Raw genomic sequence first — 24,081 nt, 5'->3', positions numbered from 1 at the left:
TCTAGCAAGTGCTGAGAACAGTGTTACAGAGGGGAAAGTTTGAAGCCTATTTGTATGGGAATTACTAGAAGTGGGAAAGATTGAGGCATCCCTGAGCATAGAGAGGAAGGGTGGGAGGTTGACATTTTTAAGTTGTAAAGAGAAATCCCAGAGACTTGAATTGGAGAAAATGAGAGGTGGGGAAGACAAACAACCTCCCAAAAATTGTTCTAAGATTTACAGGGCAGTTGTAATGTCAGTGACCTGGGGCTTTAACATTTTAATTTATTATAATAATAACTGCTGAAAATGTGCTTGACACAATGTGAAGGTGACTCCTCCCCTGAGGAGCTTACATTCTTAAAATTCAGGCATTCTTTGCATGTTCAGTTACCAGGAAGATCTCTTTTTAGGGTAGCAGCCGTGTTGGTCTGTATCTGCAAAAAGAAAAGGAGTACTTGTGGCACCTTAGAGACTAACAAATTTATTTGAGCATAAGGTTTTGTGAGCTACAGCTCACTTCATCGGAAGATTTCTGAAGCTGATTTTTACTGGAGCTAGAAACAAGCAGGGAAAACTAACACCTTATACACTAGGAAAATGGCCAGTGGTTGACAACAACTGGTCCCCTGTGCTTGTATTGAATGTCCTGTCCTTGTTGAAAAAAGTTTAACTCTGTCCATTTTAGTAGCCAAACCATGTCCACAACCACTTTTCCTTAGCCTTCCCTCAACTGACATTTGGAATGAACAGGTTCATTTCCTTTTGCAGATAAACCTGAAGTCCTAGTGCAATCTGAAATACTGAGTTATGGGCATCTTGCTTTGCGTTGTATCAGCAAAAGTATCTTTTTTGCAGTGGGACAAAACACTGTAAAAATCAAGAAGGGAAACTTTAGAAACTCAAGAGTCACTTTGATACCCGTATCCAACAACAATAAAGCAAATATTTGAAACCTTCTGAAACACATAGAGTCTTATATTCCCAGATAGACAGTTATGCTTTTACCATAGATGTCATTGCATTTTAAGATAAATTATATAGACAATATTATTAGACATTAAGTAGAAAACAGCTAATATGTTAATTACATATATTGAGGCAAAGTAGGTTTCAGAGAAGCAGCCGTGTTAGTCTGTAGTCACAAAAAGAAAAGGAGTACTTGTGGCATCTTAGAGACTAACAAATTTGTTAGAGCATAAGCTTTCGTGAGCATTCGATGAAGTGAGCTGTAGCTCACGAAAGCTTATGCTCTAACAAATTTATTAGTCTCTAAGGTGCCACAAGTACTCCTTTTCTTGAGGCAAAGTAGACACTGTTTAAAAAAAAAAAAAGTTTTAGCTTGCAAGGAAAAAGACATTATAAAGAATTTTTTTAATCTCTAATTGTTAGTTTCTCTCAGCATTGATTTCTAAAAAAGAAAACAAATGACAGCATATTCTAGCTCTGAGTATCATTGCTACTCTTTTACAGGTATTGCAAGAGAAAAGTTATGTGAAATCAGTGACTCACTAGTGAAATGCTTTGAGTTTTGCTTGACAACGTACATTCCTTTTTAATAGCTCTGTGTGTGTGTGTGTGTGTGTATGTATATGTATGTGTGTATATATATACACACATATATAAAATAGGGCTGTCAATCTGTTAACTCATGCAATTAACTAAAAAAAAATGATTAAAAGAATTAATTGCGATTAATTGTGGTTTCATTTGCACTGTTAAACAATTGAATACCAATTGAAATTTATTAAGTATTTTGGATGTTTTCTACATTTTCAAATATATTGATTTCAATTACAATACATAAAAGAAAGTGTACACTGCTCACTTTTTATTATTTATTACAAATATTTGCACTGTAAAAATGATAAACAAAAGAGACAGTATTTTTCCATTCACCTCCAATGCAAATCTCTTTATCGTGAAAGTGAAACTTACAAATGTAGACTTTTTGTTGTTGCATAACTGCACTCAAAAACAAAACAATGCAAAACTTTAGAGCCTAGGAGTCCACTCAGTCCTACTTCTCATTCAACCAATCGCTAAGACAAACAAGCTTGTTTACATTTACAGAGATGCTGCTGCCCACTTCTTGTTTACGATGTCACCAGAAAGTGAAAACAGGTGTTCAAGTGGGACTTTTGTAGCGGTCATTGCAAGGTATTTATATGCCAGATGTGCTAAACATTCGTATTCCCCTTCATGCTTCAGCCACCGTTCCAGAGGACATGCTTCCATGCTGATGTTTGTTTGTTTGTTTGTTTTTTTTTTTAAAAAAAAAGCATTAATTAAACTTGTGACTGAACTCTTAGGGAGAGAATTGTATGTTTCCTGCTCTGTTTTACCTGCATTCCGCCATATATTTTATATTATAGCAGTCTCGGATGATGACCCAGCACATATTGTTCATTTTAAGAATACTTTCACTGCAGATTTGACAAAATGCAAAGAAGATACCAATGTGAGATTTCTAAAGATAGCTACAGCACTCGACCCAAGATTTAAAAATCAAAAGTGCCTTCCAAAATCTGAGAGGGATGATGTGTGTAGCATGCTTTCAGAAGTCTTAAAAAAGCAACAATCTGATGCGGAAACTACAGAACCCGAAGAACCAAAAAAGAAAATCAACCTTCTGTTGTTCATTTTCATCATCTGAGTCAGATGCCATGCTTTGGTCCGCACTGCTTCGGATTATTATCAAGCAGAACCCATCATCAGCATGGACACATGTCATCTGGAATGGTGGTTGAAGTATGAACAAATGTATGAATCTTCAGCGCATCTAACATGTAAACTGTCTTGCAATGCCAGCTACAATAGTGCCATGTGAACACCTGTTCTCGCTTTTCAGGTGACATTGTAAACAAAAAGTGGGCAGCATTAGCTCCTGCAAATGTAAACAAACTTGTTTGAGCAATTTGCTGAACAAGAAATAAGACTGAAGGGACTTGTAGGCTATAAAGTTTTATATTGTTTTGTTTTTGAATGCAGTTATTTTTTGTACATAATTCTACATTTGTAAGTTCAACTTTCATGATAGATTGCACTACAGTACTTGTATTACGTAAATTGAAAAATACTATTTCGTTTTTTTACAGTTCAAATATTTGTAATAAAAAATATAAAGTGAGCACTGTACACTTTGTATTCTGTTATAATTGAAATAAATTATATTTGAAAATGTAGAAAACATCCAAACATTTTAATAAATGGTATTCTATTATTGTTTAACAGTGTGAGTAATCGCGATTAATTTTTTTAATCACTTGACAGCCCTAATAAAAAACAAAATGACAGCGATTCTGGAAAATCTGGTGCAGGCAGCTGTTAAATACGCTGTTGACAAGAACTAACACCAGGCTGGTACTATGTTAGGGCTTGGCTACACTTACAGCAGTGCAGCTGCTAGCCTATGCTGACAGGAGAGCTTCTCCCATCAGCGTAGGTACTCCACCTCCCCGAGAGGCAGTAGCTATGTTGATGGGAGAAGTGCTGGCTACGCTAGGGGTTAGGTCGATATAACTACGTTGCTCAGGGGTGTGGAATATCCACACCCTGAGCACCGTAATTTTACTGACGTCAGTTGGTAGTGTAGACCAAGACTTAGGCTATGTCTACACTACCGTAGTAAATCGACCTAAGCTACACAACCCCATGAATAATGTAGCTGGAGTGAATGTTGCTTAGGTTACTCAGGACTGGCTCTAGGCACCAGCAAAGCAAGCATGTGCTTGGGGCAGCACAATTCCAGGCGTGGCATTCCAGCCATACTTCCTTTTTAATTTCCCCTCCCCCCCTTCTTCTTCTTGCTTGGGCAGTTGCGCTCTCACAGTTTGGGGTGGCAAACTTTTTGCTTGGGGCAGCAAAAAACCTCGAGCCAGCCCTGGGTCGGCTTACCTCGGGGTCCAAGCTACGCTGAGTCAATGGGAGACACTCTCCCGTCGACTTACCTTACTCTTCTCATTCGGGGTAGAGGACTGGGGTCAACTGGAGAGCATCTATGGTCAATTTAGTGGGTCTTCACTAGACCTGCTAAATCAACCCTGGTACATCAATCCCCAGAGCGTCGATCAGGGGGGTAGTGTACACATTGACTTTGAAAAGATGGGATCTGAAGGTCTGAGCATAGCGTTAGACGAGAGAGAATCCTAATCCAAAAGCAATCTGCTCTGACAAGAATTTCCTCTTTGGCCTTGGATAAATCACTTCCTCTCTTCCTCAGTGTTCCCATTTATAAAATGTAGCAGTGTGGATCAAGAATGCTGAATCAGTACAATGGAATGATTAACATCTATAAAGTGCTTGGACAATGAAAGTACAATACAAGTGCTAAGTGTTAATTAACTAGAGAATTCAGTGGAGACTAGCTTGTTTGTTTGTTTTTGATTTGGGGTTTTAAAATGATATACAATATGCCCAGATTTTAAGCAGGGGGTGAGGGTTGTACTGAGTATACTGTTCAGTTCTCAAGAGCTCTGTTTAAAAGTGGGGAACAACTGCACCATTTTTCTTTACCAGCACACTGGAAGGGTATTATGTCGATGATGCTCTCCAAGGCCAGGGACTCTACACTTATGAGGATGGAGGGGTTCTTCATGGCACACATGTGGATGGAGAACTTAATGGACCTGCCCAGGAATATGACATCGATGGACGACTGATATTCAAAGGGCAGTACAAAGATAATATTCGACATGGCGTGTGTTGGATATATTACGTGGTAAGCCTGATCTCCTGTTTTCTTTGTTGGAGAATAAAAGAAGGGCACAGAAGCCATATAGGCTGAAATATGTTACTGCTATGTGGCCTAGGGAGGAAGCTTCTTTCTAGTTGCTGCAAGACATTTTGCTAGACCTGGCTCCATAAACTTGGCTTAAAGAATAAGGTTTATTCCCTATGACCGCTCCTTTAGGGGTAAAAAGTCCTAGTTCCAGAAAATAGTAAGGGTTTCCTGTTTCAGTCTCTAAGTAAATGCTGGGACTCTTCTTTGTGAATCTTTGTCTTCTAGGGAATATTTTTTTAAAATGTGCTAAATTATAGACTGTACAGTAGTGGTCCGTTTTTTTTTTTTTTTTTTTTTTTAAACTCATGAATAGCCCTATTCAGCACTCCCTGCTCAGGCCACTCAAGTCCGTAGAAATTTTGCCTGAGTAAGTGCTGAGTAGGGCCTGAAGTGACCATGTACAGCACATTTGTCTGTAGCATGCCTGCAAAGGCCCTAAGAACTTTGGGTGTGGAAAATGAAAGGCAGTGTTGGAGTGGAAGACTTCTGTACACAATTATCTACCCAGTAGATTGAATTCTCTCGAGGCAAGAGGCAGTCTCCTGTGTTACATCTGTATGCATATATAGTGCCTCTCAAATGCTGTGACCATTGGGTATTTCTTAGAGGAATTAAAAACCTAACTTACTACTGTCCAGTCTGTGAATTAGGTAACTAAAACTACATTTGAGGCTGCCAGGGAAATGCCAACAGCAATTATCTGTGATCGAGAACAGAGTGCAAGTGAAAGTAAAAAATTAAATACACCTTGCCATGAAGGTCGCATACTTTTCCTTCAAGTTCCGAATGATAGAACTCTGCTGCAAGTCCTGGAAAGTTCATTCCTAACAGTCTGGCTAGCATTAATTGTCAGGATGGAATTTAGGATGAGAAGTGATCTCTAAGATGCCATTTTTGCTCCAAAAATAACTGTTTAAACATAGCTGTTGTCAAAATATGCTGTAACATCATTAAGCCATACCCATGTTTAAAGATAGTTTTGTCTTGAAGACTAGGCCTTAGAAACTCTACAACCATTGTAGTTGGGCAGTATGGTACATAATCCAGTGTGTCTCTGTATGGCATTCCTGCAGCCAGCAAGGATTAAGCCAAGCCTAGAAAAATTCTCCCCCAAAATTTGATGAGCTGTAATTTTGGGGCTGGAAGGAGCAAAATATACTCAACAGTTGGGAGTTATAACCCATTTAAGCTCCCTGGTATTCAGTAGGTAAGCTCTTGTAGGTAGCTCTGGACTGACACTGGCACAGCAACAGTATCTTGCACTGAAATGACATGGTTGGGGTGGAAGAAAGAAGAGCTGAAAAGGGAAGGGGCTTACATTGCCGGGAGCTGTCAACAGGAGATGGAGGAGGTGGGGTGGCTTGGGGTCTTTTCCATGGAAAACTTTGAAAAATAAATGCTGCTTGGAAGCATTGGTAGTAAAAAATAATTATTTGTAATTCTCTTTAGTCTCTTGTTTTTCATTTTTTCTTTCCTTTTGTTCAGGTGAGTTGATCTTATTTATTGCTCCTGCCACTTCTTTCCACCTGAATGCTGGAAGTGGTGATTCAAAGTCTGCAACTGACAAGGCACTCTCTCTGTGGTTTTGGTATTCCACTCTCTCCCTACCTCTCCAGTTTTCTTGATGTTTTTTTCTTTCCATTGTCCCCTTTTCTCTCTCCCCAAATTCATTGCCTTTTCTCTAGTTTCTTCTCTTACTGTCTCCATTGTAGTTCTTATTCTGTTCATTCCTTCCAGTGCCACTCCTAATTACTTCCCAGATCTCCAATATACATACATCTATAATGCTTTATAAGCTTCAGTCCTCTGATGTACCATCATATAACAATATACAAAGCAGCACTTCTCCTCCTCCTCTTCCTCCTCCTCTCTCTTCTTCCCACCCCCCCATATTCCCGCTTCCCCAGCACTGAACCATTTTTGCAAAATGTGACAAGGCAGGATCATTAGGTTTTTAGTGCCCTGGGCCACTGCCTAGCTCTGCTACCCCTACTTGTTTGAAATCTCAATGTTTGTTTCAAGTGGAAGGGAAGTCCTTGTGGTTTCTACTTACCTACAGGACCGAAGGCCTAATTCAGATTTTACACCAGGTTTGGTTTGGTTTTTTTTGGTTTTTTTTTTTTTTTTTTTGGTGTAATTCCATTGATTGGAATTACTCCTGGCACTGAAATAATGAAATGAGTTTTAATTCACACCTTTTGTTGTTTCAGTGTGCATCTGTGTGTGGACAAACTTAGCTTAGAATAAAAGTGTCTTATTTTAATCAAGGCTATATAGATTCCTTACGAACTAGTTTTAACTCTATTGGTAAACAACTATGAAGGAACTTCTCCGACACTTTTATTTTTATAGCCAGCTCTTTTATCATATATTATAATTAAAAACTTTTTTCTTTTGGACACTTTCAGGATGGAGGCAGCCTTGTAGGAGAAGTGAATGAAGAAGGGGAGATGACGGGGGAAAAAATAGCCTATGTGTACCCTGATGAGAAGACTGCATATTATGGAAGGTTCATAGATGGAGAAATGATAGAAGCAAAACTGGCAACTCTTACATCTGTAGAGGAGGGAAAGCCACACTTTGAACTGATACCAGGCAGTAAGTTCAGTTGATGTGCAGCTTATACACTGACGAAAAAAAATATCATTTTTGGTCTGTGTGTCTCATTCTCTTTCTTCACCTCAGTCCCCATACTCTGAATATTCCCCTTGAGGGTTTGTAAGGACTGACTGGTAAGGAGGAATCAATTGGGGAGAACACCAGATTTTTTTTCTGTTACAGAACATTAATGAGGACTTTTATAAGTTAGGTGGGGTGGGTGTGTATTTCCAGTGTTGTCCACTGCTCTGAAAAATGCAGAAATGCTGTGGGAATTTACAGCGCAGGGGGAAGGCTGAGGAAAAGTCTGGGAAATCTGCCCCATCCAGTTCACTCCTTAAATTCACTTTTTTCCCCATGCCAGCTGGAAGATTAGCTTATAATGATTCTTCGTGTTGACAGACGTATTGTTAAAATGAGCGAGCAAACAAACAAGCAAGGAAGGGTCATGATTCAATCCTAACTGTATTGCTATCTATTGGGTTTGTTTGTACAAATCAGTACCAACACTGTTGGGTGCCATTAGATACTGCATTAATAGAGAGCATGGAACATAGACATCAGGATTAATGAGTTTCAAAAAGAAAGAATCTGATTCACCATTTCCCTGCAACTTGTGTAGTCATTCACACCAGCGTGTGGGTGTAAAATGCTAAATGTAAGAATGATAGTATCTTACACCAATTCAGTACTGCGGTAAATGATTAGGGTGTAGGGCTATGGTGAATTGACCAGTTAGTGTTTTGGCGTGTTTCTTTAATTGTTGTAGATATTTTTACAGTTGTGGACAAGAAAGGATCATTAGTAGAAATATGAACTATCCTAGCACTGTTACTTTTGTGCCCCAAAGATATATGTACTTAAACAGTCTGGAAATAACCTAAACATTAGGAAAAAGGGGGGAAAACAGGCCAGAGGACAGCAGTGACCTTTTGTTTTTAAACATTGTAGATAAACCTTTGCACAGCACAATTAAAAAGAAGAAAATCTAGCTGAGAGGGTACAGTTTGTGCTTTGTAAATAGGATACAACTACCCTCTGTGTGCAAAGCTGAAAGAAGAGATCCATTTTTAGAACGTGGTTACCATGGACAACAACTTTTTTATCAAACTTTAAAATACTCAGCTTTTTCCCTGCCTTTTCCACCTGCATTGCTTATTTTGGGGCAAATTTACATCAGACAGTTGATTATACAAGTGTGCAAGAATTTAGACTTATAAAGGGCTTAACTGTCAGAAGGTGGATGCTAGCACTTCCTCAAAGTCTGGCCCATGTAAGGTGTCCAAGTTGGGCACACAAACCATTAGTCATTTAAAAAAAAAAAATAGGCCCTAATTTTAATAATCAGAGAGATCCTCTTTGTTTTTGGTTTTTTTGTTTTTTTGGTTGTTTTTTTAAGCTCTTGTATATAAAATATGCTATTTTCAGTTGCCTGGGAGGAGAAAAATCAAGGAGGAGTAACTGGCTGAGGATTCAGGTATTTTGTTTTCAGTGCAGCTCTATGTAATATCCTTTTTAAGTATGTTTCTTCTTTTGTTCATCTCATTAGCTTTCAGACTTAATTTGCTTTTGAATGTCTTGAATGCTTGTCCCTTTAACAAAAGAGAGAAATGCTTTTAATATTGTCCATTAATTTAATTCCTGTATTGATTTATTTTTAGGCCCCGTATACAGTTTTGATAAATCTACTTCATCTTGCATTTCTACAAATGCACTTCTTCCTGATCCTTACGAGTCAGAGAGGTAGAATTTTTCTTTTTCCCATTTAAAAATCTTTCAGTAAACTTCTTGGTCTGCTGTGCATTTAGGGACCCGATCCTGCAAACCCTTACTTATACGAACAATTGCAGGACTAGTCAGGTATCTAAGGGTTTGCCAGGTTGGGCCTTTAACTTGACTGATGTGGAGCATCGACTTAATTGAATTGAAGTTTCTTTTGGATTTACATGGAAAAACTGGCAATCTAGTAGACAGAACATGGACATAATATACTTCTGGGTAACATCTTGAAAGTGACTTTAAAAAAATATAGTTGCAAAGTCACGTTCAGTGAAGTCCAGAACTCTTCATTAAGGGCCTACCTATGAGGTAAAGCTCAAGGGGAGTTGAGGGTGCTCAGCATCTTAAAGGATCTGGTGCAAATACACTGTTCCCTTTTTCAGAAGACAGAATCAGTCTCAAACTGATGCGTATGCCACGCATAGCGATTAAGGTTAGGTCAAAATCTGCTCATCTGAGTAGTCTTGTTGACCAGAATAAAGTGAGCAGGATTGGGTTTATTATGTAATAAAGTACAAAGCCCTGGGGAAAGGGAGACTGTTGACATGCCATGTTTCTCTACAGAATGCTGGATTCCAGTCAGTCACTAACATGACCTTTTTATGCTTTCAATGTACGGCATGTAGAACTGCTTGTCTTCACTGCCTTAATGCCATTCATTTTACAAGGTTTTGCTGTATACCTGATGATAATCTTCCTCTTCTGGTATTGCAGACATCTAAATGTGTGATGTAGCAAAAGGTTCTTAGTGACTGTTTAGAAACGTGGAGTTCTAGGGCCTGATCCTGAGAGTGCTTTCTCAAGTGAGTAGTCCTTGCACATATGAGTAGTCCCATTGAATTTCAATTGGACTAGTCATGGAGTGAGGATTGGAGGTCCCTGCATGTTTAACCATCATTAGGGGGAGACTGGAAAATGGTGGTCATCTGAACAATAAAATGAAATTAGAAGTAACTTCTTTTTTCCTAAGAACTATGTCCCAAGAAAAGTCCTCCTGTTTCTCTAATAATAAAATGTTATTAGGTCTTGGGTTCTTTTGCTTTTGTATTTTCTAAAGGGCATGAACGACTAACCTCTGCACAGTAGCTGTAGTAATAATACTGTGTAGAGGACTGCAAACGTGACAACGAGAAAATATCCAATTTCTACCCTTTCTTTTTATTTTCTAGGGTGTATGTTGATGCATCTCTCATTTCCAGTGCTGGTGAAGGATTATTTTCTAAAATAGCAGCAGGATCACACACGGTTATGTCCTTTTATAATGGAGTGCGAATTACACACCAGGAGGTAAGGCGGCAGGCGGAATAGAACCAGTCTGAATTTTCATTGCTTTTTTTTTTTTAAAACTGTTTTCATGTAAGATTTTTTTTGAGTGTGCTTACTGGAACTTTTGAAAACAAATAAAAGGTGACCAGACATGCTGCGTTTTTAACTTGCAAATCAGGTGGACAGCAGAGACTGGGCGCTCAATGAAAACACAATAGCCCTGGATGATGAAACAGTCATAGATGTGCCAGAGCCTTACAACCACGCCACCAAGTATTGTGCCTCACTGGGGCATAAGGCCAACCACTCCTTCACTCCTAATTGCATCTATGACCCGTAAGTATTAGCCTTTTTTTCAGACCAAACACTGCAGAGGTGAGACTGCTGCACTATAGTGCACTGCGCTTGTACAATGTTTTGAGATGGCCGGATGTACTCTCTGGATCCAAGAGTCTTTCTTCAGGTTCACGTGCAGTCTTTATGTACTGGAGCTGAGACTTGCACCAAGTGGGCACTGCAGGTACACAACATCTCTAAACGTTTAGGGCAGGTTCAGGTTTAGAATTATATTGCATGTTTATTATGCGTTTGTGTCTGACCATTGATTCTCAAATACACAAAATACAGCGTCCTTGGCTGAAACATGAATCTTAGCTGTCCAAGGATAGGGCCATGGCTGCCTCACTCCTAGCATTTGACAGAGAATGTTTTACAGTGCATCATTTTGGAACATGAAGCCTCAAAAATAAGAATTTTTCTAGTACTCTTTAGTAGCTGAAAAACTGTTGACATTTACAAATGTGTAAGGATGTACATATTTTAAAACCAATATAGTAAGGGGCGGAAGGGGCATATGCTTTGTAGCTTGTATAGACCAAACTTATTTCACGTACCAGGGGCTCCTTGTATCCCTCCCTTTTCCCCCTCTGTTTCCAGGGACTCCTCGCAACTTCCTCCTCCAAACACCAGCGACTCTCTCTATATGGCCCCTATTCCCTTCTCCCATGTCAGGGTCTCCAGAGGTTTTGTGCCACTGATTCCAGGGTCCTCTTTCCTCCTACATGGCAGGAGTTCTGGGTGGGCCATACTCTCCCCTCCACCCACAACAGGGTCCCCCGTTCTCCCCCCATGCCAACAGCTATGTGCACCCCCACATTCCTCCACTCCCCCTGCCCCCCTTTTCTATCTGAGAGAAGTTATTCAGGGTTCCAACATTTTAAATGCTATTGGGAGAATGGGCAGAGATAAAATAGGAATATTGTTATGCTAGCACAGGGGTGGGCAAACTTTTTGACCCGAGAGCCACATCTGGGAATAGAAATTATATGGCAGGCCATGAATGCTCACAAAATTGGGGTTGGGGTGTGGGAGGGGGTGCTCTTCTCTGAATCCTTGCCAATTTAACAACATAATTACATATATTTTCAGCCAAACTTGTAAAGGTCTTAAACTCAACATTTCCCTATTTGTCTTCAGTGATTTTTTGCACACCACTTCTGATCGCTGCGTATGATATATGTTCCAAATGTCCGGGAATCTTCTAGGAATAAATGGTCAGAATCCTATTGATGTTGGGGGGCGGGGGGGCAAGAAAATGGGAGATGCATGAAGCCCCTGCCAGTTCCTCAGCACAGCCTCAAGTGCCTCTGCAATGGTCTATAGAGCAAATAAATAAATAAATATTTTTATGGCACCCATTAACACTGGCTACACAGGGGTGGGCAAGCCATTTTAAGCCAGCCCTCGAGCCCCCGCTGGGGAGCGGGACCTGGGGCCTTCCCCGCTCCAGCCAAGGTGCAGGGTCGGGGGCTGGTCCACACGGCTCCCAGAAGCAGCACATAGCCCTCCTCTGGCTCCTACATGCTCCAATGGCTCCCTCCAGCGTGCCAATGGGAGCTGCAGAGGCAGTGCCTGTGGACGGGGCAGTGTGCAGAACTGCCTGACCACGCCTCTGCATAGGAGCCGAATGGGGGACATGCCACTGCTTCCGGGAGCCACTTGAGGTAAGCGCCGCCCGGAGCCTGGACCCCTGAGCCTCTTCCCCACTCCCCATCCCCTGCCCCAGCCATGATCCCCCTCCTGCCCTCCGAATCCCTCAATCCCTGCCTGGACCACCCTCCTTCATCCCAAACTCCTCATCCCCAGCTCCACTCCAGAGCCCACACTCCCCCACCCAGCCCGGAGCCCCGCGCACCCTGAACTCCTCATCTCTGGCCCCATCCCAGAGTCTGCACCCCCAAAGGCAGCCCTCACTGAGAACGATCAAAGGATTGGAAAACATGCCATATAGTGATTAGACTTAAGGAGCTCAGTTGATTTTAGCTTAACAAAGAGAAGGTTAAGAGGTGACTTGATCAGTCTGTAAGTACCTACATCGAGAACAGAAATTTGATAAGAGGGCTCATTAGCCTAAGAGACAAAGGTATAAAAGATCCAATGGCTGGAAGTTGAAGCTAGGCAAATTCAGACTGGAAATAAGGCACAAACTGTTAACAATGAGGGTAATTAACCACTAGAACAATTTAAGTGGGGAGTTTCTCCATCACTGGCAATTTTTAATGGATTTTTGGATTTTTTTTTTCTATAAGACACATTCCAGCTCAAACAGGAATTATTTTGAGGAGGTTCTATGGCCTCTGTTATACAGGAAGTCAGACTAGATCAGCGTTTCTCAAATGCGGCCGCATGTGGCCACCAGGAGCTTTTCTTGTGGCTACAATCTCCTGGGCAGTGATGGGGGCAAAGCAGTGACCCCACCTCCAAGGCTGCCAGCAGGGGTTGGGTCCTGCCCCCCATCTAGAGACAAATGCTGGACGAGTAGGTTTCTAGTGAGTTTCTCACCTTCCCTGGAGTGGGCAGGAGGCTCCAGCTCTGGGCTTACCCCATCCATTCCCCCAGCCCCCACTGCTTCCCTCAACCCCCCCATCCTTTCTCCCCATCGCTCTGGCCCCCACTGCCTGCCTACCCACCTTCCCATCCAGGGCTTGATTTGTTCCTGGGCATGCCAGGGCTGAGTAAATCTGCTGCTGTGAAAAGTTATGTTTAATATCCCTTTTCACAGCAGCAGACTTACTAGCTAGCAAGTCTTTAAAAAAGCAACCAAAAAAAGCAAAATAAACAACAAAAAAGACAAGAACGTGCAAAGCAGCTTATTTGTGTTTCTGTTCTGTTCAGGTCTAATAAAGAATAGAGACAAGTGTACATTATATTTTTGTCTGCAAAAAATCCCCCCAAAAAATTTAATGATTTGGACATGTATACGTGCATATTTGTGTCTGTCTTAAACTTAATTAGGAATTTTAGTTAAAATTATAACAGCGGCCACCAGCAAGAGTTGGTGGCCGCATTCTGAAGCCACAAAAAAATTTGTTGAGAACCCCTGGACTAGGTGATCACCCTTAGAATCTGTTAATTTAGTGATAATATTTTGAACTTATTGAATCAACCTACCTAGACATAAAATAGTACATACAGGAAGGGCAAATTAAAAAAGCTCATGACTGTTTTCTTTCACATCTCTTGAGTGAATTCTACACATCCAGTCAATATTTGTTTTCACGTGAACAATGAATAAGCAATAGTGCTGCTTGCTTGGCTTTCTTTTGCCTGATTTTGAGCCCAAGACCTTTGGTTCTTAAATTTCTGCATTATGTTCGGGGGGTGGGGAGGGCACTTAAAAAAAAAAAAATTGACAGTTAAAAATAGTTTTGGGTAATGTTGACTGTTCATGGGAAACAGTGAAATCTTTTTTTATACAAAGTGCTGTCAGCTTAAAAAAAAAATCCACAAAAAATGAAAAAACTAGTTTTGGGGTGTTCCCTCCCCCCCCCGAAGTTCTAGTACTCTTTTGTTACCTACAACTATAATGGGTTGGACACTTGGAGATTAAAAAACTGCCTTGCTTACAGCAAGTCCCTGGGGAAGATGAGCAGAAGTGTGCTCTTGTAAAACATTTAGTAAATAACCTGTAGTAGATAAACATGGATGATTGACTTCCCCTGTTGCAAATAATATTCATTGTTGTCCTATTATGAAGGTAGTTGTAAGTCCTGCACAAATCAGACACTACTTTTTTGAGACCATAAATATCTTACAGGAATATTGAGAATACCCAAGTCATAGTTTCAAAGTTGTTTTTTTGATGTAACATGACGCAGTATTTGAAGCCTTTTTTAAATCTTACACCAGAGTAAGTCTTGAAGTTCAAGGCAGTAATTCCTTAAACAAATTCTTAATTCATGTAAATCAAGGTTTCATAAATATTGCTAAGTGCCAACCAACTCTGAGACACAAGACTGATCTGATGGCTTAAATATTAATTAGCGGGGTTTAAAAAAATCTGTGTGGCAGGGGATCGTGAATTTACATGTGAAGGTTTAGTGTTTGTTTGTTTTGTTTGTTTATTTATTTTTAAAATTTACAATGCATACTCCTCATTGTTTAGGTTTGTTCATCCTCGTTTTGGCCCAGTCAAGTGTATACGCACCATCAGGGCTGTGGAGAAGGATGAAGAACTAACGGTGGCTTATGGATATGATCACAATCCCATCGGGCAGAATGGGCCAGAAGCACCAGAATGGTACCAGGTGGAACTGAAAGCCTTCCAGGCTGCCCAGCAGAAGTGAAATGCAGGAAAATTCTCAGTTCAGCAAACTGAAATAGAAAATTTGATCTATGCACTACCTTTATACTGAAAACTGGACAACCAGGGATTTGTTCATGCTGTTGCATCATAACCTCTCATTCAGTGTTAAAAACCAGTTTCTTGCATACTAACTAGGTTTGTGTTATTCATAGCAGATTTTAAATTAGCTAGTGTTGCACCAGTCTTATCTGAAAGAATTATTAAATATTCTATACAAGGCAGTGTGATATTTTTAGTAGCTTTTATCTAATTCTGCACCATATGCAAAGATGCCAAAAGGTTAGACCGAAAATGAAAAGATCATTCACTTTTAGTCAGCAGACTTCAGTGTTACTATTTCTACGGCCTAGGCATTACTGTGCGACTGCATTTTTACATACATGCCATTTGTGATTATGATGATATTTTGATATTCTCTAATAGTGTAATTTGCCTTTTTAAACCTTTGATCTTAATCTTGCAATAGAGCAGTTTATTTATTGGTGTATGGGAGGCTGGGTTTTTAATTCCCTGGTCCTCTTATCTGAGCGTTGTTCTTTCTACAAGTCCTCTCTTGCAGGAGAAAACCTTTCTAACAAGTGAAAAAGGTTTGTGTACTTGAAGAGAGTGCTGTGTATAGATCTTTGTGGCGTTTTATATAAATAGTTTTAGTGATGTTCATGTCCAAAACAAATACTTGTTTGGCCTTTGGGGCTGGGATACACTGTTTAATTATGATCGCACATGAATTAACATGTATTTGCATGAAGATGTTTGAAGATGAGAAAGTGGGGTTTGATTTTATTATTATTTTTAAGATTGACATTCAGGAACAAGGGTGCTGGAACTATTTTGTGGGGTGCGGAGAGCCATCGTACCAAACTGTAAACCATCTATATGATGGACAACACTTTAAGCCAGCACCCTTACTTCCAGCACCTATGTTCGGGGGGGGGGGGGGGGAGGAAGCATTGGATGTTGTCTGCGGGACTTCTTTTTTCTATGTCTCACTTACCAGAGCTACTAATTCTTAAGGCTGAATTCTGTCTTTGAATGCATATTTCTCTTTTGAAGTCAGTAGAAGTGTATGCATCTGCAGGCAGAAGGTAGTCCTGGGTTAGTATAGAGGGTCACCGTCTCCACTGGTGTAACATCTGCAGAGAATATGGTCAATACTGGTCTTGTTCATTTTGAGGCATAGTAAATGAGTTTAGTGATAGGTGACATACTAAGATTCAAATAGCAACTGCAAAAGGGGTTTTACTGAAAGACTGAAACAATTAATGTAAAAACATCAGTCGCTATTGTTAAGAGACATTTAGAAAATGTCAACTTCTCTTGTTTATAGATCTACTTCAGCAGATAACGGGCTCCTGAACATTCATCTGGAAATTAACAAGTCTTGCCTAATGTTGTAGCAGAGATTAATAAAGCCACCATTTCAGTTTAGATAATCCGGGCCTTCTTGGGGATCTACAATTATGTTGACCTTTTTGTTTGGGGGTTTTAAGTAATTCAGGAACAGTTAAAATGCATTTTCAATATGCTTATGTTTAAATGAGTATAGAATTGTGTGTGTGTGTGTGACATACAAAAATTTTTGGGAAAATTAGACCTAAATTTCAACAACAGCAGTAGCATCTTTGATCTATTGCTTTAAGAGTTGAGAGCTACTCATCCAGTTTTCTTGGATCTGAAAACTAGTATGAATACAGGTTTCCAATTCAAATAGAGAAAAGCATGTGACAGTATAGAACTAGATGTTTTTAGAAAATGCATTGGATGGACCAAAGACACAGAAGAATGATGTTGCTATTTTATGCTGTGAGGATCCTCAATGTGATGTACATACAAAGTTAGGGAATTTTAAGTAAGGCCCTCTTTAATTTGGGGTTCTATTTATTTAGCTCATACAATTGTTGATCACAAAGCCTTTTCAGGACTTTGACATTTAGGCTTGCACAGAAGCTAATCTTCAGTTTGTGGGTCTATGCCCTGGGTTCCATGGTACTCTCCCAGCAAAGATCAGAATGCAGGCTTTTTCAACACCCACTCCTTCACTCTGGAGACTGTAGCCACATTGGTGTTTCTTCATATATGGCAGGTAGCCTACACAGATGATATTTTGGTGACTCAGCTTGAGTATGCTGAGACCAAACTGATCCTCACGCATAGTGGAGAGTTGTCAAAGGCTGACTGACAATAACACTTCAGCAGATGATTCTCAAAAGGAAATATGAATGTTAGAACTATTCCTGCCTCCACACAAATCAACATTTTAAGAGCATCGCAATGTTGAGGCGTAACTGCTGCTTTATTAGAGGCATGTCTTCCTTTAAACTGTTGAAAGGATCTTGAAAATTTGGGTTGTGTTTCAATGGGGAACAGAAATTGTCTGGCTGAACTCCTGCTATGAATGAATAGCAAACTGATTTGACTTACTCTAGGTAATTGTCCATAGGGAGGCTGCTTACATTTCCATGTCACTTGGAAAATCTTGTATAAGGTGTTCTGTCTGCTACAGTCCTCTTGCTTCACTTTGATTCCTGCCTCTGCTGTCTCCCATGAACTTCGTTCATGGAGGTGATCTGTTTCCTTTTTTAAGGCAAACATTAGACAAATGCTTTCTGCTGCTTTCAGACTTGATTGTTGTAGTGCAAAAATAGAGAATTAAGCCCTCAGGTTGCCAAAATAATGGTCTTAATTGTGGTTTGTTTGTTTGTTTGTTTTTCTAAAGCCATTCATTTTGGTGTTGGGCAAGTATATTATCAAGTACTGATTTGAGTATATTGAAGTCTGAGAATTTGCCATAATCATGATAAGCAAAAGCCTAGTATCTCTCTTCACATTGCTATACTATTTCTCCCTGCTCCATTAGAATCTGTTGATCCTCCTGCTGGTTCTTCCCCAATTACACATAACATTAACTTCTTTGTTTGAGTCAGGTCTGATTCTTTTTCATTTCTCCTGTGGGCTCTCGGGGACTGGAAATAGCTGGTGTGAATATCCATTTCTTTTACAGGGACACTGACTTTGGTTTGAAATGCAGTCTGATATATTCATTTGTTTCAATGGCCTTGTTGGCTCAGTAACCTTTGATTGTTCAGAATTACATGGGTAGCCTGCAGTTTAACTTATTAATCCATTCTAGACCTTGCAGATAAACTTGTGGAACCTTCAGGTAAAATATTTTTGTGGAATGAGTTGTGAGTAGTGGCACTTAAGAGACCTATACAGAAAATTTCTCTCTGGTTCTAGGCAAGTAGTCTTTATGTAAAGTGACCCACAGGAGAATGGATACATTTACTGGGTTGCTAATATGTAAATAAACCAAAATCGAAATAGTTAGATTCACATGAGGACAGCAAACTCTTGTGCTCAGAGCCTGGCAAAGACATGTCCTATTACAAGAAATTGAAGGCAAATGAACTACAGATAGGGACACATGCTGTCCAGGGAACACTGCTTGACTACATGGCATAGTATTCTTTATTCCTGGAGGATGGCACGCAGAATATGTAGTCCCCTCCTAGATTCTCACTGTGATTTGGGTGTGACTCCAATTCCAGCCTCCTTGTTTGTATCGGGGTCTGCAAAATCTTCCCATAAATAAGTCTCTGTAATAAGATGATTGCCCCAGCTCCTCCTTATGAAGGAGCAGCACATAAAGCAGTTTGCAAATCAGTCCTCGACCTAAATACTATGGTGGTTTGTGCCCTAGATCGCCTTTCTTTCTGCTAGGTAATCTGGCTAGGACCTAGCACTGCCAAGACAGCAGCTTGTCATTGTAGTCAGGAATCCAGTAGTTTATGGAGAGCTAACATCAAGTCTCTCATGAAACTAGAGAAATCGAGGTTGATTTCAACCTGAGGTTGCTGAAAGACCTAGTATTGTAGAAGAGCTGAAGCAGCATGAGAAGAAGGGCTCTGAACTGTAATGTTAGCTGCTAGGTGTATTTTGTGGACATCAGGAACAGGGAAATGGGATTAGGCTGTTTTCTTAGTCATGCTCAACACACCATGCCTTTTAAGGATTCTAAGGGGTTTCCACAAGATTCTGATGCCATAATTTGCCCACCTTGCATCCCTGTATCTGTTGAACCTCCCTCTGGTTTTGGCCATTTTAACTACAAATCTGAAGAGGGTGTCACACTGAGCTTTGCTCAAGTTAAGAGGAATTAATCCACAAAAGTCAACATGACAAATCTGAGCTGGGATAATTTTGGAAAATCAAAATCATGTTGGAGCTGGGTTTTGCTCACCATTAGTCAATCTGAGTGGAAAGTGGAATGGGTTAGAAAGATTTGACTACATGAATTCTCTACTTCATTCTGCCTTTCTGAAGTTCTGATCTACTTTTAACTGCTCACTGGTGAAACAGACAGTCAAAAGATCATCTGGGACCTTGCTTTGATGATGATCTCCACCTCTATGATGATCTGTGGTGTGAGAACCTAGACATTTGGAGTGAATGGAGTTTTAAGCCTTAAAAGGCTAAAATTAAAGGGGAGACTACCATTATACAATCCCAAACAAGGGATCAGAGCCGCAATAATGTTGCTGTGTTCACACAGGAACAAGAGAACTCAGCAGGCCTGCCAGGGGGATCCACAACCACCACGTGCTTCAGGCACAGAATAGCCAGTGCACCTAGTTTGCTTCTAGCTACCACTGGATGTCTATGGTAGAGGTAGATGTAGCCCATCTGCTTCCCTTTTCCATTGGCTTTGGACCCTACTGATTCATACAGTGTGGTCCCAGCTGCTGTTTGTGGGTGTCACTTATATTGCAGTAGAACCCGAAAATGCCAATCAGGATTGCAGCCCCATTGCACTAGTGGCTGTATTAAAACACAAGAAGGCATTATCTCTGCCTTGAAAAGCTTCCGATTTTGACCACTTTCACTTGACTTGACATCCCCTTGGAGAGGACATTGGTGGTGGTCAGAGGTACGGGATTCCTCAGATCAGATTCTTCGTGGCTTTATTTCATCTGCACAACAGATGTATCCTAAAGCTTTCTGCCCATACATGCCTCTGGAGGCCACCTCTCAATTTGGTCCAATGGTACCAGATAACTTTATTTTAAAAAAAAAAAAAAAAAAGGGAAAAAGCACTATTTCCTGTTTAGCTCTAACATGGTCCTTAAAAAAACGGGCAATGTATATAGTATGATAAGTAACCTAATGTTAGTGTTTGGATGGGCAACTTGAGACAGAGGACCAACTTCACCCATCTGATATAAGCATACACCACTCCACTGGAATCAATGTATTTGCACTTACTTAAACCAGTGGAGAATCTGGGGATATCTCTATGGAACTAGCAGCCTTAGAACTATATTTTGGAAGTAGTGATTAGGAATTGTATTCCAGATGACTTCAAAAAATTGTTGCACGATTGATAGTTGTATGTTTACCTGTCATAGATCAAAGGTTTTGAACACTGATTTCTAACTATCCAGTGGATCCTTCTTGTGTCTGTCTTTTTCCCTCCAGTTAAGCAGAAGCTGCCCTTCTCTAATTTTATTTTAAATACATTTGATTTTTAAATAGACTTCATTCTTTTTTCAAAGGAACTAGGTATATAAATTCAAAGCAATGAAATATTCAAGCCATAAAACCACAGGTGTGGGAAACCCTTTTCACAAGTTTTAACGTGTTTGTATGTAAATAGATGTTTGTATGAAATATTTTCATGGTAGAATGAATATATTTAAAAAAAAAAGTTCCCCTGTATTTGAAATCAAATTTACAAGGGTGTCTTTTTGTAAGATCTGAGTATAACTGAAAATGAGTACATGAAACTTTTAAAATGTGGAGATGCAGTGTATTATCCTTACAGTAGCTAATAGATAAGCTATTGAGAGAGGATATGTATGTAGTGTTGCATATAACTATCAAAATCATTTCAATACCATGGCCAATCACATCTTTAAGACAAACCTTTCAATTGTCCCTCAGTTATATGCATTATATAATGAAAGCTTCAGTCTCAGTCTTCTCCTATAAAACTTTTTTCAACTGTAATTTTATTTCAAAATAACTACTGTACTGAGTTAACTAAAACTGAGACTGGAAACAATTCCATTTTATCTAAGCTTCCAGGTCTGACAGTTTCTGCTATTTTTACACTTTTTTAGGCCACAATTGTTCGGTCTCTGAATTCTGAGGTATGCTAAAGAATCCAGTCCGGGGGTAAGCTTACATGTGACTTGAGAAGTTAATCCCACAATAATTAGCTTGTATACAGAATTTGATAGGTGTTTTATGACATTTGTACTAGAACTGTGAGCCTTATTGAACATCATTAGGTTTATTTATAACTTTTAAAACAATGGATAACTCTAAAGATGTTTACATGAACGATGCCTGCCCTTCCTCATGTTATGAATGAGATTTTTTTTATACAGTGTGTTTGGGTGCATGTGCCCAGATGTAGGAAAGATGTGTCTGGGGAAAAATAGTGACAAACATTTGATAAATGAATCTTACAGACTGTTTAATTGCGGGATGAAAGCAATGCAGGTATTAAAATACTCAAACAGAATAATCTCTGTTCTCTTGTTTTTTAATATAAAATCTTGAACTGCCAACACTCTGCCCTATTTTATGTGCTTTCTATTACTCTGATGCAGCTCTGATCCCTGCAACCATATTTATTGGTGGCGCATAAGTAGAATTTGCCCCAGTTTCAGCAGTCTTTTGGGCTATGTTGTACTAATACAAAATAGTAAACTAACAAGAAAACATTTCTTGTACTAGTCACTTTCCCATGGAATTAGGTTTTCATGTTAAAGTAACATGAAGTGTGTCTTGTGCGTTGATTTTTGTTTACCCAAAACAGCTTTTAAAACGTCTTTAGAAGTGTTTGGTTGTAGCTGGGACTCTATTCTAACTCTTACTGCTGCAGTCAATGTGGTGTGCATGGGGGAAGTGGGGAAGAACCACAGAAGCTCGTAGTAGCCAGAATGCTACAAGTACCTGGGATACCCATTGAAATGTTCATCCGTCCTTGCCCCCCCCCCCCCATGCACACCCCACTCGTTCATGCTGATGCTCATTCTCTGATTGGATGTTTTTCTAAAAGATACGCTCCCGGAATTTTGTGGAAGTTCTATGGCCCGTGTTATACAAGCTAGACTAGATCACCATAGTCCCTTCTGGCTGGGATCTTTTAATCTGGTTGGTGTGGAAAGGAGCAAGGCTATTGTCCTATCTCAGCTTTGTGAGATCTCCACTTTTTAAAAATTTTCCTGGTCCTTGTGTGGATGTGCTGTCCACTGTGCAGGTGTATACAGGAAGACTACCTGTACCTCTGCCCTTTTTCTGCTCTGTGTAGCTTCTGCACTGCCTGTTGAACTTCCATAATCATAATACTGAAGAAATGGGCTGCTACCACACTTGACCAATACCCAGATCATGAAGCCGCTTGGAAGACTGTGTCGGTGACAAAACTTGGAAAAGGACTGGCTTAACCATCCTTTTTACACACAATTACCTGGGAGGATGTGCCGGCAACAGTTTTGTATGGGTATTCATCCCAAACTTCCTGCATGTAAGGAAAAGGTCTGCCTTTTATTTAAAAAAAAAAAAAATTAAGATCAGTATTCCTATTTTAAAATTTTGCACACTCTTCAATTAGTGTGGTGTAGCCTGCAGAAATTAGAAAACTTAAATGAGTATCTGAGCCCCATACCATTTAAGAATTAAGCTAAATCAGTATTAGCCATTCCGATACGGATTTTTAAGAGGGCTCACACAAGAGGATTGCACTGACTTGATTTAATTCTTTCTAAAGCAATAGTTTAATCAGTACAATTTTAGTGTTTAGGTGGTGCTCTATAGAGGGTTAAAACTGCTACTGTATTACTATGGTACAGGGCATTGAAATCTTGATTATAATGCTTTAGAGTCCAGTTGGGAGATGGTGTATATGGGGAAAAAAACACAACAGGAGATTGTGCAAAAAGTGGACAAACAGGTCATGGAGACTGCCTTTGTGTACAAAGTGGAGGAAGTTAGAGGGTGATGTAATAAATCGGAAAAGTGGATAAAAGGAGGGAGGCACTAAATGGTTACAATCCTTTAAAAATAAACCTGTTTTTGTTACAGTGGAGAAGATGGAGCAGTAGAGGAACTCAGAAGGATGACATGGTCAGAATTATAGGGGGGAAAAGGCTAATGGCAGTATTCTGAATGGAGCCACAGAAAGCCAGGGAGGAAGAGGTTGCACTAATCAAGGGAAATTGGAGAGATGTATGAGAGTTTTATCTATTGTCATGGAAAAGTCCAGGTTTTGAAGATGTGCAGGGAGAAATTTGAACTGGGCCTGGATGTGTGGGTTTAGAGAGGGTGGTGTTGACACCAAGGTTATGGGGCTGAGTGACAAGGAAGGGGGTGGTGGGTGTCAACAGTAACCAATAGATTGCATGGGGAGAGTATGGGAGGGAATACCAGGAATTCAGTTTGGGCACATTAATTTTAAGTTGACAGACATCCAGGAGATGTTAGAGAGGCCAAGCAAGGTTGGGTTGACTGGAGGGAGACAGGCATAGAAATCTCATCTGCTCTCACAGCTTCCAGTGCTGTCACCTGGAGGCATAGAGGGAGGAGAGGAGTGACCCCAATGTGGAGTTTTCTATAAGAGAGCTGCAAGTTGTGGGGAGGGGAGAGAAGAGAGCCTATTGAAAGAGAAGATCAGAGAAATAAGACAAATAGGAGATGATGGAACTGTGAAAGCCCCAGGCTGACATCTTTTTAAGGTAATATTTCCCCCTATCTTTTCAATCTGGAAACCTAAGTAGAAAGCAGTGGTGCTAATTGGGGAGGAAGGGGTTGATGGCAGCAGCAATCCCCCTCCAAAGTTCCTGCACTTGCTCAAAGTTCCATAGGCTGCAGAGCTGAGGAGGGCCATGACCTGATCGCTTACAAGCAGTGGTCCTATATTGAATCAGTAGGGTTGCTGCCAGAGCTGTCTGATGTGGTCACAGTGCTACTGAAATTTGACCCGGCTGCTCCTCCATACAAATGGAGGCGTGGCCAGAGCATCAGT

General features: G+C 40.2%; 1 protein-coding gene across 2 annotated transcripts in view; it reads left to right on the top strand.

Annotated features, from left to right (window-relative positions):
- Positions 1-20,113, top strand: part of SETD7 (SET domain containing 7, histone lysine methyltransferase) — a 31,852-nt gene extending 11,739 nt beyond the window's left edge. Inside the window, exons 3-8 of one of the 2 annotated variants that reach the window (XM_038398916.2) lie at positions 4,498-4,699; positions 7,171-7,360; positions 9,022-9,103; positions 10,309-10,426; positions 10,584-10,741; positions 14,850-20,113. In XM_038398916.2, the coding sequence (XP_038254844.1) occupies positions 4,498-4,699; positions 7,171-7,360; positions 9,022-9,103; positions 10,309-10,426; positions 10,584-10,741; positions 14,850-15,030 (931 nt within the window). In that variant the 3' untranslated portion in view covers positions 15,031-20,113. Of the gene's footprint in view, positions 1-4,497; positions 4,700-7,170; positions 7,361-9,021; positions 9,104-10,308; positions 10,427-10,583; positions 10,742-14,849 lie in introns of those variants that run through there. The other variant, XR_005292494.2, reaches the window with a different exon arrangement.
- Positions 20,114-24,081: the final 3,968 nt, after the last annotated feature.

Source organism: Dermochelys coriacea, chromosome 4, assembly GCF_009764565.3.
Source record: "Dermochelys coriacea isolate rDerCor1 chromosome 4, rDerCor1.pri.v4, whole genome shotgun sequence".
Classification (NCBI taxonomy): domain Eukaryota; kingdom Metazoa; phylum Chordata; order Testudines; family Dermochelyidae; genus Dermochelys; species Dermochelys coriacea.
The sequence above is the reverse complement of the archived record's forward strand: the minus strand, read 5'-3'. Positions and strand labels throughout refer to the sequence as shown.